General features: G+C 41.8%; 2 protein-coding genes across 2 annotated transcripts; both read left to right on the top strand.

Moving 5' to 3' along the window:
• Window positions 1-1,736: 1,736 nt before the first annotated feature.
• Window positions 1,737-3,348, top strand: LOC102792046 (zinc-binding protein A33-like). Its single transcript, XM_006783044.2, has one exon. It carries the CDS (start codon window positions 1,737-1,739, stop codon window positions 3,222-3,224), a length of 1,488 nt encoding a protein of 495 aa, XP_006783107.1. The 3' UTR covers window positions 3,225-3,348.
• An 11,446-nt stretch (window positions 3,349-14,794) lies between these two features.
• On the top strand, window positions 14,795-17,091 carry LOC102785166 (E3 ubiquitin-protein ligase TRIM39-like). Its single transcript, XM_006783473.3, has one exon. It carries the CDS (start codon window positions 14,795-14,797, stop codon window positions 16,172-16,174), a length of 1,380 nt encoding a protein of 459 aa, XP_006783536.2. The 3' UTR covers window positions 16,175-17,091.

The raw sequence follows: 17,091 nt of genomic DNA, 5'->3' as shown, positions 1-17,091 counted from the left end.
CGAAGCTCGCGGCTCTCCAACGGGAGATTGAGAGACCAGTGTTGGACTGTAGAACTGCTTTGAAATTCATATGAGCTGTTCGCACTAAAGTAAAAAAAATAACATCACTTCATGCGGATACCCTCTCGGCGCCAGCTACAAGGTCGGAGCTGAACAAAACACCCTGATAACGACTGTGTTTAGTCTGTTCCTTCCCATTCCATGCAAGGCCACCTGGGTTGGCTGGAAGACTGTTTACTTAGCCTGGCAGAGCGAAGGACACTGTCTCAGCTGAACTATGGACACGCACACACATACATATACTGATACTGATAAACACTCACCGACGCATCACCCTCCCTACCCCGGATCCAACGCCACCTCCAACGCTTACCTCCCCTCTGATGTGGACATCGGGTCAGCTGGAGGCGCAGTCGAAAGATTGCAGCGATCCCAGATCAGATGTCCACACTGGAACTCTTTCCCATGTTGCTTGTCTGTGTTTATTGTGCTATAGTTTGTTGATATCTGTGCATTCCTGTATTATCCTTTTGTGTTACACATTTTGATGTTTTTTTTTCCTCGCTACCTAGCCTGACCTGTCTCCCCAATGATGTTTGTGTATTGTATGTACGGCCGGCAAGGTCTGTCATCTCGGTTGTGGGCAAAAGACCTGCAACTGACAAATAAAGGCTATCTCATCTCATCATCTCATCTCATATGATGCCACTTCACACTGACTCAAGTCTCAAGTTAGTTTTTTTTTTTGAAGTTGAAGATGCTACAAAATTAAAGAGTCTTGAAAGTGCGTTGTTAGCTGTTTGCTCAAACTCTCAATATGATTGCACTGGCAAGCACAGCAACATGAAAAGGCCTGAGGACAACTGCAGAAGATGATCACATAATTTTTTCCATGGTTAAGAAAAACAAACTTCACAATCTATAAATACCTTCATGAATGTAAAGGAGGGTTTACATCAAGGCGCAAACCACTGGTTACACTCAAGAAGAAGAAGGCCGGAAATGTAAAAGAGATTGCGCAGTTGCGGAAAAGCAGTTACAGACTTCTGACAGTCACTGACAACAAGAGCTGTTTCAAAAGCAGCCCATGTTCAAGGCATTGGTTTGTCTAATTATATTTTGAGCTTGTGAAATGGGGGTCTTTGTATAAAAATCTATGTAATTTCTACACAAAGACATTTTTTTCATTAACTTGATTGAGTTAAATTCGAAAATCTGGACTTCAATCACATACTGATTGAAAAAAGTCTTTGTCCAACAAATCATGGCTGTGTACAAGATTCATATCGTGGATGTGCAGCTGACAAATCTGCACCAACTGAGTAATCATCGTGATCATGATACATTATATGAACTCATGTTGGTGGATAGAGGCTAAAGTAATCCACGGAAGATGATGCTGTCTCTTTAACTGATATCTTCAATACTATAAACAAATTTAAAGTGATGTAGCACCTCTGACGTATGAGCGCGCTCCACGTGTTTCCTGACTTACGTTACTAAAAAGAGGAAGCAGAAGATCTTTTTCAACTGAGGGGAAACTTCAAACTCTGTAAAAAAAATTCAATATTATTCACCAGAAGACAAAACCCACAGAAGGAGAAGAGATTTGGGATTACTTCACCTCATTTACGTAAGTTTTTAGAGCCCTAAAAATGTGGAAGTACCTTCTATAGATTAGTACGTTTCTAACTTCCTGTTTGTGTGGTTTGTTAACAGCGTCAGTCACAGATAAAATGTCGTCTGGAATCCAAGAAGAGCTGTCCTGCCCCGTTTGTCGAGACATATTCAGAGACCCTGTTGTTCTGTCGTGCAGCCACAGCTTTTGTAGAAACTGCCTGAAAAGATGGTGGAGAAAGAAAGAAATACGCCAGTGTCCTGTTTGTAAGAGTGCATCTAGAAAGAAAAACCCACCCTGTAACTTGGTGTTAAAGAACCTGTGTGAGAACTTCTTACTGGAGACAAATCAGAGTGCTTCAGCAGAGTCCGAGTCGCTCTGCGGTCTGCACTCGGAGAAACTCAAACTCTTCTGTCTGGACCATCAGGAGCCAGCGTGTCTCATCTGCAGAGACTCAAAAACTCACAGCAACCACAGATTTAGACCCATCGATGAGGCTGCGCAGGATCACAGAAAGGAGCTCCAGATCTCACTGAAACCCTTACAGGACAAACTGAAGGCCTTTGAACGAGTTAAAGGAAACTTTGTTCAAACAGCAGAACACATTAAGGTTCAGGCCTTTCACGCAAAGAGGCAGATCAAGGAGCAGTTTAAGAAGCTTCACCAGTTTCTGCAAGAGGAAGAGGAGGCCAGGATCACTGCTCTGAGAGAGGAAGAGGAGGAGAAGAGTGCGAGTATGAGTGAAATGATTGCAGCTCTGATCAGAGAGATAGAAAGTCTCTCAGAAACAATCAGAGCCACAGAGGAGGAGCTGAGAGCACGAGACATTGCTTTCCTGCAGAACTACAAGGCTGCAGTGATCAGAGTCCAGCAGTGCCCCCAACTTGATGATCCACAGCTGGTGTCAGGAGCTCTGATAGATGTGGCCAAACACCTGGGCAACCTGACCTACAACGTCTGGAACAAGATGAAGAAAATGGTCTCCTACTCTCCTGTGATCCTGGATCCAAACACAGCTGAATCACACCTCTGCATATCTGAAGATCTGACCAGTGTGAGCCTTGGAGAGAGGCAGCAGCTTCCTGACAATCCAGAGAGGTTTGATGGCTATCCGATCGTCCTGGGCTCAGAGTGTTTCGACTCAGGGACTCACAGCTGGGATGTTGAAGTTGGAGACAGTCCAAACTGGCTAGTTGGTGTGGCTGAAGAATCAACTAAAAGAAAGGGACAAACAGACTTTAAGTGTCGATTGTGGGCTGTGTGGTTCAGTAAGGGTAGTTATTTCATGCGTTCCCCACTAGATTCGTCCTCCTTTCATCCAACGAAAAAGCTCCAGAGGATCCGAGTTTGCCTGGACTGGAAAAGCGGGAAGCTGTCATTCTCTGATCCTGACATCAACATTCACACCTTCACACACACTTTCACTCAGAAACTTTTTCCATTTGTTTACACCAAGAACGAACTGCCATTGAAGATATTACCACGAGTGTCTCATGACAGTGCAGACTCTGATAGTGAAGGAGATCACGATCAAGGTGGTGAAACAGTTAATGGCATTCTCGATGACGACGATGATGTTATTCATGATGTTGATGATGATTACTGACACTATAGCCACATACCAATGTTTTCCCTTCAAGTGTAAAAAAACCCTAAAACCTATAAAATACTAGGTTGGTTGCAAACTGCAAAAATGGCACAAAGCAGTTCTTTCCTGCTAATTAAAGCTGATAAACAACAAACTAAAAAGAAATACTATCTCAACAAAATTGGACCATAAAATCCATAAAACAAATGATATTTTGTTCTGCACTGAAAATGATCTGATAGCTAATTCTATTAAAATGCTAAAAAGGCACTAAGAGCACAGAGTAGTTAGGTCCAGTTCAATTAGTCAAGCACAGAGGGATTGGCTGCAGCTGTCAGTGAAAGTGGCCACAGCGATAAAGAAAGGTAAGTACAACAGAATAAAAAAGAACACAGGATTACACAGTTTGCAGTAATTCTCATCGACCACTAGGTAGAGACAAACACAAAGTGAACTTAAAGAGTGCACAGATATGAACACGGATAAATCAGTGGATATTTGACCCAAAGGAACACTGAAGCCCTTTGATGAAGCAGGTTTGACTCAGTGTAAACAATTCAGTATTGTACATTTGGCCTCAGAGTTTTTGAAGATGTAAATGTTTCAAATGTCAAAAAAGGATCTTTTTAGCTTTTAAGGTAAAAACCCCAAATTCATCATTTAGTTGAAATGTGTGAAATAAATCCATACAGACTTTCAAAGTACAAAGTAATATTGTCTGATAATGTTACATTTGGGGCTGCAATCAGAGGCGGAGGCAGACATTTGATACACCCGGGGCTTAGCCCTAAGGATAGTATGCATGTGGGATGGGGGCTCTGTTTTGAGTTTTGTTCAAAAAAAGAATGACTTCAAATAGGGAAAAATATATATATCACATATGCAGGACACCTTAAACTAGTTTTTTAATTAAGCAGCAGAACAAAGTCGGGGCTGTATCAAGACACACGGACTAAACCCCAATTCAACCAGACCCAGAACTGATCCAGAAACCACAGCAGCTCCCGCAGCTTGTTGTGCTTTTATTTCCTAATTTTAAAAAACAGAGAATGAAGCTTTTGATCTATAAGAAGGAAAGTTTCTGTTTAAAGAATCGGCAAAGTTACAGGCTTTGAACATTTCTCTATTAAATTACAGTCTGAGGCTGAGGTGCTGTTTTCTTCTTATTTGTAATCAAGCAAGGCCTGAATGTTGGGAGTGGACTGTAGTTTTATATGGCAGAAATTAGAAAGCATATTAAGATATCAGACTTTCCTATAGAAGAAAAATAGGTGAACAATGCATCTGAGGAAAATTACTGGAAACTGGAGAAGAAAATCATTATTTACAGTAATGGGATGATTTTTTTTTTTTAAATAAACACAAGTGCTCAAGATCCTGCTCAAGATGATCAAAATCCTTAGCAGTGTACCACAGCTTTAACCCCTATAGGGCCCCCATAACATTCTTATTCCTGGGTAATCTTTGGTCATGCATATCTAGTGAGGAGGCTTGTTCCAGCTATAGAGGGTCAAAGCCGTCTCAAGAGTTGATTGTTCTTTTGTTTACTCTCTGCACAAACGGCTCACACTCAGAGAAAGATTTGTTGAATGAAATTGCATCATATTAACGTGCACGCATAGAAACTGTAGGAGACGATGGTTATTGGATTATTTCCACCTTGGGTTTTTTTTTTTAGGATCAAAGAACAGAAAGAAAAGGAAAAGTAGGAGATTTTGAATTTATGGGAAGTTTTTTTCTGCACTGTCGGCATAAACCTTTTGAACTCTGGCATGTCCCACTTCAACAGCCAAGACAAAGTTTATGCATTGCATCCTACACAAGTGGATAAAGGTCAACATTAAAAGATCTAATAAAACATTCTTTCTTTATTGATCCTTAAAACATATTTAGCCCATTGATCAACCAATCCCCACCTGCAGGGGCTAAACCATAACAATATCATGGCTTTCCCTGTTAAAGACGTTGTCTGGATGGAAGCATATGAACTATATATAAACTGAGTCAGATGGTCCGTTTCCTCTCCAGTCCAGAAAAGCATGTGTCCACGTCTTCCAAAACTGACTTCAAATTGTGAACTCTGTAATTCTGACTACCGAACTCTTTTACACGTTCTCTGAATCCATCATAAACTAACTTTGGCCCAGAGAAGACGGCAGTGTCATGCTTTCTAGGTTTTTCCCAGTAGTCCCAGCTTCTGTGGTCTTGAATCGTTTTTGTTTAAGTTCTTTTATCTCATTGCTTTTTTCCCAGTGTTTCCTAGTTTAGTTATTCATGATTCTAGTTCTTAATCTCTTGACTTAATTAGTTCCCTCTTGTGTCCTGTTCATTTTAGTCCAGTGTCTGTGGGTCCTTCCTAGCATCCCCTGTTGTAGTCTGTCATGGCCGTCTGTTTGTTTACCTTTTGTCTGTGTCAAGTTCATGAGTGTTAGTGTCCGACTGTGTTTATGCTTCCTGTTTTACTTTGATGGTCTCTCGCCTCATGCATTATGTTCTGTTTGTGTACCTTGCCTCATTAGTTAGATTCAGTTCTGCTGCGTGTCTCCACTTCTCCTGATCACCTTCTTATTGTCTTATTGTCAGCGTCTCCCTTTGTTCATTATTAGGACGTCAGACATCTTCAGTATTCCTGTTTCGTAGTGTAGGTTTCTGTTAATCAAAGATTTTCACTTCCCGTTTGGATTTTACTCTTCAGCCTAAATAAACTGCTCACCCTCCTGATATTCTGAGTTTGGGTCTTCCTCTTCACAACATGTTTTTCTGGAGCATGTTCACACGTGGTTTCTACTTTATATGAAAGAGCTTTAACTTACATTGAACTGGATTCTCAAACAGTGATTTCTTTAAGTGTTCCTGAGCCCATGCATTGATTTCCATGACAGATTCATGCTTGTTTTTAATGTTTTGCCACTCGAGGGCCTAAAGATCTCAGGCATGCATTACTGATTTTTCATCTTGTGCCTTTGCACACAGATTTCTCCAGATTCTCAGGATGTTTTGATAATATACACTGTAGATGATGAGGTCTTTAAAGGTTTCACAATCTTATGCTGAGGAACATATTTCTGAAATTGTTCTACTATTTATAAAGATGTAGTGTTTTCAGATTAATCAATCTTTGCCTCTCTATGATGCCCCTTTTAAACCATCATGTTACTAATCTGTTTCCAATTAACAGCGTCTATTTTTCTAGTTTTTCATTGCCCCTGTTTCAAATTTTGAAATGTTTTGCTGTCATCAAATTCAAAATCAAAATTTTCTCTGATGAAACAATAAAATGTTTGATATGTTTTGTATATTCTATTGTAAATGCAGGTTTATGCAGTCGTAGGTGTAGAGTGAGTACATGAGAGTTCAGTATCCACCCCTGACGTAACACCAAGCTACCGTCTGCGAAGGCTGCATGACATTACACCGGTCAAACCGCGCTGCTGTCACACCAGTCACATCCGGGATTAACCTTTGGTGATAAGACCCACCATTGTTGTATGGTCCGCAAACTTGACAATGAAATTGTAGATACTAGTGGCCGTGCAGTCGTAGGTGTAGAGTGAGGACAGGAGAGAGCGCAGTATACACCCCTGACACCGACCTGCCGTCTGCGATGGTTGTATGACGTAACAACGCACTGCCCTCTGCGAAGGCTGCATGACGTCACACTGGTCACACCGGTCACACCGTGCTGCTGTCACACCCAAGACACCGTGCTGCCATTACCCCGGTTACACCCGTCACACCGCGCTGCGGTCATACCCGTCACACTGCGCTCCGTGACGTAACACTGTGCTGTCTATGAAGGCGTATGCTATTTGTGTGAACTGACCATGTGTTCACACCGTTCACACCAGTGACCCAGTTCACACCGCGCTGCCGTTACACCCGTCACACCAGTCGCACCTTGATGCCGTCTGCGAAAATTATATGACATCACATCAGTCACACAGATTAGAAATGCGCTGCCGTAACACCGGTCACACTGCCCGTTATGCAGTGCTGCCTGCGTGACGGGCAGCGCGGTTTCACGGGTAGCGCAGTTTCACGGGTAGCGCGGTTTCACGGGCAGCGCGGTTTAATGGGCAGCGCGGTTTAATGGGCAGCATGGTTTCGCGGGTACCACAGTGTCATGGGTAGCGCAGTTTGTCACTCCCGTCAAACTGCAAGGGAGTGTGAACCTTAAGGTGTGAAACAGCTGTGTACTGCCTTTTGTTCCTGAAGAAGGTATTTAACTGAGAGCCATGCTAGGCTCAGAGAGACTCTGCTGACCGTCTGTCCCGCGGTCATGCAGGGACTTCATCAAGCTTGGTTGTATGTTGTCTTTGTGTGCTTTGATTAAAGAATGTTAGCTACCGCTCACCGCTCGTCTGCAGGCTTTATTTAAGTGGAAAACTTCCGCAACAGTGGGCAGCATGGTTTCGCGGTTACCGCAGTGTCACCGGTAGCGTGGTTTGTCACTCCCGTGAAACCGCACTGTCTATGAAGGGGTATGTTGTTCGTGTGTACTGACCATGTCAGATCCACCGCCAGATGTACAGCTAGGAAACGGAAGCTGTTCAATCTTTCCACAGCAGTGCCGTTGATGGTGTTCGGGGTTATGCTTTACTACACTTCTAGAAGTCCACTATCATCTCTTCTGTTTTTGTGACATTGAGGGTGAGATGGTACACCCCTGACGTAACACCGCACTGCCGTCTGCTAAGGCTGAATGACTTAACACCGCGCCGCCTTCTGTGAAGGCTGCGTGACTTCGCACCGGTCACACCACACTGCCGTCACACCCGTCATACCACTCAGCGTGACGTAACAAGGTGCTGCTGTCTGCGAAGGTTGCATGACGTCACATCGGTCATACAGATTAGAAACTGTAGCTGGCTGTAGCTCAGGTGGCAGAGCAGGTCAGCCACTAATCAGAAGGTCGGTGGTTCGATCCCAGGCTGCCTCCTGGCTGCATGCCAAATATCCTTGGGCAAGATACTAACCCCATGTTTGCCTACTGGTGGTGGTCAGAGGGCCCGGTGGCGCCTGTGTCCGGCAGCCTCGCCTCTGTCAGTGCGCCCCAGGGCAGCTGTGGCTACAATGTAGCTTGCCATCGCCAGTGTGTGAATGTGAGTGTGAATGACTGAATGTAGTGTAAAGCGCTTTGGGGTCCTTAAGGACTAGAAAAGCGCTATACAAATGCAGGCCATTTACCATTTACCAAACACCCTGCCATCACACCGTGCTGCCTGCGCGGTTTGACTGGCAGCGCGGTTTAAGGGAGAACAGATGCTTTTTGAGGAAAACAATTTTCTAGTGCTTGTGTTCACAATCTACATACAACATACAACTTTGACTCGTGCTTCGCTCGAGGCATGTTGGCATATGACAGGAGGGGCAAACAGTTGCTACCTTCCTGTCTTAGTTCCCATAGCAAAGGTAACACCTTTTTCAAGTAGGTGTTGGACAGTCACATCAGCCGGTGGGGTTTTCCTCACTCTTGGAAGTCTCATTGCTGCTCAGTTTGCGGCTTTCACTGTAGTATAAGCTCTCTCTTTTACGTGTAGCATAACCTCAGAGGTCTCAGGTAGATCTAGTGAAGTCTCCAAAGTTTGGATAACTTCCAGGCTGGGAAGCTTCCCATCGACATGACAAATAGAATCTTTTTTCTTAAAGATGACTGACAGTGGCCCTACTCCCTTTGATGCTGTATGATGTATGAGCGTGTTTTCACGGGTAGCGTTGTTTCGTGGGCAGCATGGTTTCGCGGTTACCGCAGTGTCACCCACAATAATTATTTTATCTGAGCTGAGCACTAAATCAGATAAAAAGTCTGAGAAATCAGACAGAAACTCTGTGTAAGGCCCAGGTGGACGATAGATGATAACAAGTAAGACTGGTTTCTGAGTTTTACAGCTGGGGTGGACAAGGCTCAGCATCAGGCTTTCAAATGAATTAGAAGTCTGTCTTGGTCTTTGGTTGATTAATAGGCTGGTGTGAAAAATTACTGCCACTGATGCTGCCGCTGATACTGTATTTTTCTTTCTTTGTGATTGTTTATGTTTAAGTTGTTTGTTGCTGGTTTTTAGTTTGTTTTTTGTCTTGTTTTTTTGTCTTTGGTTTTTGTTTTTTTTTTGGGAGCTGACACAGTCTCTATTGATGTGGGTTTTTGGGGGGGTAGCAGGAGGAGAGAAGCTGCAGAGAGGCGTGTAAGACTGCAACTCTACTTCCTGGTCTCAACTCTGGATCGTCATATTTTGGGGGGTTTAATAAATTTGTCCATATTTCTAGAAATGAGAGCTGCTCCATCCAAAGTGGGATGGATGCCGTCTCTCCTAACAAGACCAGGTTTCCTCCAGAAGGTTTGCCAATTATCTATGAAGCCCACATCGTTTCTGGGACACCACTCAGACAGCCAGCAATTTAAGGAGAACATGCGGCTAAACATGTCACTCCTGGTCTGATTGGGGAAGGGACCAGAGAAAACTACAGAGTCCGACATTGTTTTGGCAAAGTTGCACACCAATTCAATATTGATTTTAGTGACCTCCGATTGGCGTAACCGGGTGTCATTACTGCAATTATAATTGAATTATGATTTTACTGAATTTACGTTTACCCTTAGCCAGTAGTTTTAAATTTCCCTCAATGTCGCCTGCTCTGGCCCCTGGAAGACAATTGACTATGGTTGCCGGTGTCTCTAGCTTCACATGTCTGAGAACAGAATCACCAATTACCAGAGTTTGACCCGTGTGTCGCCGAGTGGGGAAAAACAGTTAGACACATGAACAGGTTGGTGGTGTACCTGGGGCTTCTGTTTAAGACTATTCTTCCTCCTCACCGTCACCCAGCCGCCCTCTTTCCCCAGCTGCTTGGGGTCTGCCGGGGAACAGCTAGCGGGGCCTACGCTATCTTCGGCTTCACTGCGTATAGGGGCCTGGCTAGCTACGGGTGAATGAAGGGTGCGAAGCAGAGTCTCCAATTCAGTAATCCTGGCCTCCAGAGCTGCAAATATGCTACATTTGTTACAAGAATCATTACTACTAAAGGAGGCCGAGGAGTAACTAAACATCTGACACAATGAGCAGAAAAGTGCAGAAGGGACAGGTGAAGAGGCCATGGTGCTAGCGAGTCAGCTACGATCTAAGTTAGGCTAGCGAAACAATAAAGACACAATGAGTGAATTCTTTGGCTATAAATTAGGGAGTGACTACTATGACCTGGATGACTTAGTACCTTTACAGACACAGAGTTGAAAATGATAAACTAACTGTGAAATATTTATTTTGAAGCTTTACATTTGCTGTGCTTGTGATTTCACTCACTGAAGAACAAAATAGTTGTATGGATGCATTCACCCCACACATTTCCCTCACTGGGTCTACTGACTGCAGGTGGGAAGCAGAGACGGAGCCAGACATTTGAAACACCCAGGGCTTAGCCCTAAAGGGTAGTATGCATGTGGGATTGTTTTGCTTTTTTTTTGTTTGTTTTTGTTTTTGTTTTTTTTGGGGGGGGGGGGGGGGGGGTAGAAATGACTGAAAGATTAATAGGCTCTGTTTTGAGTTTTGTTCAAAAAAGAATGACTTCATATAGGAAAAAAATATATCACATATGCATTCAACCAGACCAAGAACCGATCCGGAATTAAAACAGGACTACAACAGTTCAAAATCAGGACTACTGAGGACTTATCCAAGACAGAACAAGAATCAGAACTAGATGATAGTAGCACTAAAAATCATCATAGACCTGCACTACACTTATTTTTTAATTCTACCAAAGAACACTATTTAGATTGAGAAAAGTTTATATAATTATTTAGCCTTGTTGTGCAAACAAGCCTGCATAACTTAATAAATATAGAATTTGAAAAATAACAAACCTAAAAAGAAACACTAGGTACGAGAAACATGAGTACCTATGATACGGTGATACTTTTGGTAAACAACCATTTGACTAACATGTGTGTCTCACCTGCTCTTGTTCCATCTCTGTGCTGTCCTCATTTTCTCTCTCCCTCTTTGTTCCTCTCTCTCCCTCTTTGTGCTGACAATCAAGCCAAACACCAACATCATCAAATATACAGTTGAAACCAGATATTTACATACTCTTCAGATAAAAACACTTTTTTAATTGTAACATCAAATCAGACTAAATGTTTAATTTTTTTAGATTGATAAATATAAAAACATATTTGTTAACTTTAAGAGTAAAGAGAGAAACTATCTGTATTTCTTAATTGCAAATGGCACCAAATTGTATATAAAATTGAGCCACATTTATGGAGCTCCACAATTCTTTTCCAGGTGTTTTGGTTGACATCTCTTGATTTTCCCATGTTAAAGAAACAGGCTCTGTGTTTTGCCTTATATGCATCCACAGGTGTGCCACCAATTTACTCACATGGACTCTACGAACCTATCAGAAGCTTCTTCAGCTCAGAATGGAAATGTCTGGAGTTTTCTTATTAATTAACAATAAACTTAGTGTACATGTACTCCTAAATTTGATGAAAGTGATAAAAAAAAAATAGATGTCTCTCTTTATTCTGACATTTAACTAATTCAAAAGATATTTCAATATTTATTTAACCAAAACAAAACAAGTTTACTCTAAATTGTAAAATGTTCTCTAAAATGTTCTTGTGTTTTCCATAAAGTGTATGTAAATATCTGGTTTCAACTGTGAATATACTGCTGTGTATTGAAATTCCTCTTGTTTTGCATAGAAATATACTGAACAACATACAAAGCATAATATATAAAATACTACCAGAGTTTTTTCTTTGAAAGAAGCCCCTTATGTCCATTCTTGTATATCAGTAAATTACTGAAACCGATTTATTTAGCCGTGGAGGGTAACAACTGAAAATATGAAATAAACACACATGTAAGCTAAGACTCTGTAAAGAAACAGCATTGTTGTTGTTCGGCTTTTCATGTCGCCATTTGTTGATTCACTTGAAGAGCAAGTAACGTAATATGGGACAAGTGATCAGTTTGACATCAATCTTTCGTGATACACCGTCATGTTTACATTATTTGTACAGTACAAATGATTTGCTTTGGTACCTGCTCAAACTTCAGTTCTCCTCTGTCTGCCTGGCTGCGCTTCTCTAACAGCGCATTCGCAGGCAGCAGCTGCCCCGCCCCGCTTAGTGTCTGAGCTCGGATCATACCAATATTAGGGGGGATTTATGCACAGTCGTAAATTCCCACAGTGTGCACTATGTGCTTCAAATATTGTGTGTAGTTTTTGTTTTATACAGTTGTCAGCCAGGCATCTAACTATGAAAAAATTACACTCCAAAAGACCACGGGCTTCTGAAAAAACAACCCGGGCTTAAGCCCAGTAGTTTAACACAAAAAACATTCATCTTTTTATTTTTCCAATGTTGCACCCATGTGCAGATTGATAGGAAACAAAAGCTAAGAGGAGACTAATTGCTGGACTTCAGTGGAATTACAGTTTTGAAGTGTGCCTGCTAATGATCTTGTGGCTGACCACCAGGTGGTTCCACTCTTGTCAGGTACAACGCCCACAGGACGCCATTGCGTCCGCTGAAACATGTTGTTTGGGATATTGGGGGTTGTAGGGAAACTGTGTATGTTGACCAGTGATGCCAACTTAGCGACTTTGTCGCTATATTTAGCGAGTTTTCAGACCCCCTAGCGACTTTTTTTCTAAAAAAAAGTTGCTAAAAAAAGACGTGAAAGACATTACAAAAAACAATAATTGCTAAAAGAAATTTAATTTGTAGTTCTAAATAAATTCTAAATGCATTTAGGACGTTTTTTGCTCACTTTATGTCTCGTCCACGATGTTATTTCTCTCTCCAGCAGCATAGGTTACAATTACATTAGCATGACCAATTATGCAAATTAGGTGATGACGTCATTTAGCGACTTCTAGCGACTTTTAGGACAACCAATAGCGATTTTCCTTACTGAGGAGTTGGCAACACTGATGTTGACAGACTTAAACCTGCACATATTCTTGCAGACAGTCATCTAGTGCCTGCCAGCCCAGGCCCACCGCCGTGGCCGCTAGTGATGGGTCGTTCACGAACGAAATGGCTCTTAGAGCCGACTCTTTGAAGTGAACGACGCGAGCCGGCTCCTTATTGGGAGCCGTGAGGTTTTGTTTTTTTTTTTCTTTCTCTCACCCTCTCTCTCGCCCTTTTTTCCGCTAAACTCCGCGCGGCCTGTACTTTACGCTGGGCAGAGGGGGGAGGGGCGTTAGTTACACTTGCAGTAGCACAGGAACAGAGCCAGAGAGAAAGAGAGCGAGGGACAACAACGTCACATTAGAAAGGTATAGTAATCATCCGCTATTTTCAGTTGGAGATGATAAAGGATTCAGAAATCATGCAGGCTCATATGACAGAGAATGTGCATCTTCTTTTTGTTTTAATATTTTAATTTATATTTAATTGTGTTGTGGTTTGCAGTGTTTTGTGTTGTTTCACGTTAAATTTGTTTAAAAGGAAAATGCTGAAAATTTAAATAGTTAAAAGTTTAAAATGTAAATAGTTGTTTTTTGTATTATATGATTTATTTATTACATTTTATGTGGAGTGAATAAATAAAGTATATTTATAGTGGACCTTAGAGACAAAGCACGTACAAACTCCAAAACACGTAAAAACTCAGAAGCACGTACAAACTCCAAAACACGTAAAAACTCAGAAGCACGTACAAACTCCAAAACACGTAAAAACTCAGAAGCACATACAAACTCAGAGTCACGTACAAAAGACAACAGAAGTGCTCCAGGTTTCTAGGGCGCAGTGTTGAGCTTTTGTTACCTAGTGGCTACACAAGCCAGGAAGTATCAACAACCGGATTTGGTGTGTGGTAGTAACAGGTAAATGAACTTTTTTTTAAAATCATTTGAATAAATATGAGTGCTTGTCTATAAATACACAAACAATACACACATGCTTTCAATTGTGTAATTTAAGTGATCTGGGTAGCTCTGTTTTGGAAGTTCAGTAAACGCTAGAAATGTGTTTTGGAGTTTGTACGTGCTTTGTCTCTAGGGGCCATATATAAACATATATAAATAAAACCACTTTTTTTTACATTAGTAATTCCTTTTCTGCATAATTTTATATTATTGTTAATGATTAAATAATTAAAGCAACAAAACAACCTGAAGAGCCGGTTCGGAGCCGAAGGAGCCGGCTCTTTTTAGTGAGCCGAGCCGAAAGAGCCGGATCTCTAAAAAGAGCCGGAAATCCCATCACTAATGGGAATAGTTTAGGAGCACTTTAAAACAAGTCACACCTTTCTGTCCTTTCTGACAAAACTCCGCCCACCTGACTACGTTCTTTCAGCTATGTGTAAAAAGAAAAACAGAAGCCTGGGCGTTATTCCTCTGAGAAAAACAAAAGCGTTGTCTGAGTGAGAAATTTATCTCAAGGTTAAAATCAAAACAGAGAAAGGAAAACAAGGCGCAACTAGCATAGTTAAGGTAAGAGTTCATTTGTTCCCTTCTAAGGAGACGAAATATTATATGTTTATAACATAAACCAAAAGTGAAAGTAAACCTGGCCGCCTTCCTGTTATACAATTCTGTTCGGTGTATTTTCAGCTTCTCTCTGAGAAAAGATGTCTTTCCAGTCCGAGGAGGATCTTTCCTGTCCCGTCTGCCATAACATCTTTAGGGATCCTGTTTTCCTGTCATGCAGCCACAGCTTCTGCAAGACTTGTTTGAAGAACTGCTGGGCACAGAAGCTGGAACAGGAGTGCCCAGTCTGTAAGAAAAGGTCTGAGCAGAGTGACCCACCCTGTAACTTGGTCCTAAAGAACCTCGCTGAGGCCTACTTAAAAAAGAAAAATCAGAGCGCTTCGGCAGGGTCTGAGGTTCTGTGCTGTCTGCACTTTGAGAAACTCAAACTCTTTTGTCTGGACCATCAGGAGCCAGCCTGTGTCATCTGTCGTGATTCGAGAACACACGTCGACCACAAGTTCTGGCCCATCGATGAGGCCGCGCAGGATCACAAGGAAGAGCTTCAGAAATCCCTAAAACCATTACAGGACAAACTGAAGGTCTTACAAAAAGCGAAGGGAAACTTTGATATAACAGAGCAACACATTAAGACCCAGGCTCAACAAACAGAGAAGCAGATCAAGGAGCAGTTTAAGAAGTTTCGCATGTTTCTAGATGAGGAAGAGAAGACCAGGCTGGCTGTTCTGAATATAGAAGAGCAAGAGAAGAGTCAGCAGATGAAGGAGAAGATTGCTGCTCTGAGCAGAGAGATGGCAGCTCTTTCGGCCACAATCAGAGCTGCAGAGGAGGAGCTGAAAGCTGAAAACGTCGCTTTTCTGCAGGACTACAAGGGTACAATGAACATGGTCCAGCTGTACCCCCAGCTGGATGACCCACAGCTGGTCTCAGGAGCTCTGATAGATGTGGCCAAACACCTGGGCAACCTGGGTTACAACATCTGGAACAAGATGAATAAGATGGTCTCCTACTCTCCTGTGATTCTGGACCCAAACTCTGCCCAGCCAAATCTCCTCATCTCTGAAGATCTGACCGGTGTGAGCGTCAGTGAGAAACGGCAGCTTCCAGACAATCCAGAGAGGTTTGACGTCTACCCCATTGCTATGGCCTCCGAGGGCTTTTATTCAGGCACTCACAGCTGGGATGTTGAAGTTGGAAACAGCACAGACTGGAAAGTCGGTGTGTTAGCAGAGTCTGTCAAAAGGAAGGGAGAGCCGCAATCTGGATTATGGAGGCTAGGGTTTTGTAAAGGTGAATACACCGTGCGCTCCCTGCCAGAATCTTCCATCATTCTTTTTTTAAAGGCGGTCAAGAAGGTCAGAGTTCAGCTAGACTGGAACAGGGGGAAGGTGTCCTTCTCTGATCCTGACACCAAAACACACATACACACCTTCACACACACTTTCACTGAGAAGATGTTTCCATACGTAAGTAATCTGAGTAAAATCCCACTGAAGATGTTGCCCGCATCAGTGAAGTAGAGTGGTAGTTTATAGCCATGAAGCCAGAAGTGGTGGAAATAAACACACAAATTGCATGACAACTAGTTAGAGAGCTCACATGATAAAACTATCCTTGTTTAAAATAAATAAATACACTTCACAGTTATGACACATTTATCTCATATTAATACTATTTAACTGTAGAGAAATGATTCAGCTTAGTCTAATGGGGCAGTTTGTTTATATAGATTTGGGGTACAAATCCTTTTCAGAGGACGGTGTTTTATAGCTTTATAACCATATGTAAGGTGGCTTTTAAATTCTGTGATACCAACTGTTACAACCTAAAAAACCTTGGGGCGAGTGATTGTAACGAGTCTCAACTGAAATTGAATTTCAGTCCAATATGATGAATCCTTCTTTTGTGTTGTTTATGAGACACTTTGATAATCATACAAAAGAGAAGTGATAATCTCAAATTATTCTGCTTTAATGTTTTAATGTATAAAATGATGTGTTTGTGTAAGTAACAGATTATCTGGCATTTATGTGGATTGCTCCAGTTAAACACAGTTTTCATTTTAAGAGGTCAACAGATATGTTATCTACTAAATGTATGAGGTTTAACATAATTCACCGCGGTCTGTCTGTTTTTATGTTTGAATTCAGTTATCCAATATGTGGCTACTAAAATACTTTACACTATAGCAAGTCAGCTCTTTATTTCTCTTATATTGAAATGTTTTCCCAACAATGCATTTAGTTTTCATTTCCTTCTGAATGTTTCTTTCTATTTCAGTTCCTGTTAGTTTCAGGTGTTGTCATTTGAGTGTAGCTTGTATTTGTTTTGGTTTCCTGCATTGTAATATGGATGATTTATCAGGGGAAAACTGATGATGTAATAGGTTTTATAACACAAGTTATCATGTAGACATCCTATTCTCAATAAACATTTG

Source organism: Neolamprologus brichardi, chromosome 5 (assembly GCF_056152115.1).
Source record: "Neolamprologus brichardi isolate AB-2024 chromosome 5, ASM5615211v1, whole genome shotgun sequence".
Classification (NCBI taxonomy): Eukaryota; Metazoa; Chordata; class Actinopteri; order Cichliformes; family Cichlidae; genus Neolamprologus; species Neolamprologus brichardi.
The sequence above is the reverse complement of the archived record's forward strand: the minus strand, read 5'-3'. Positions and strand labels throughout refer to the sequence as shown.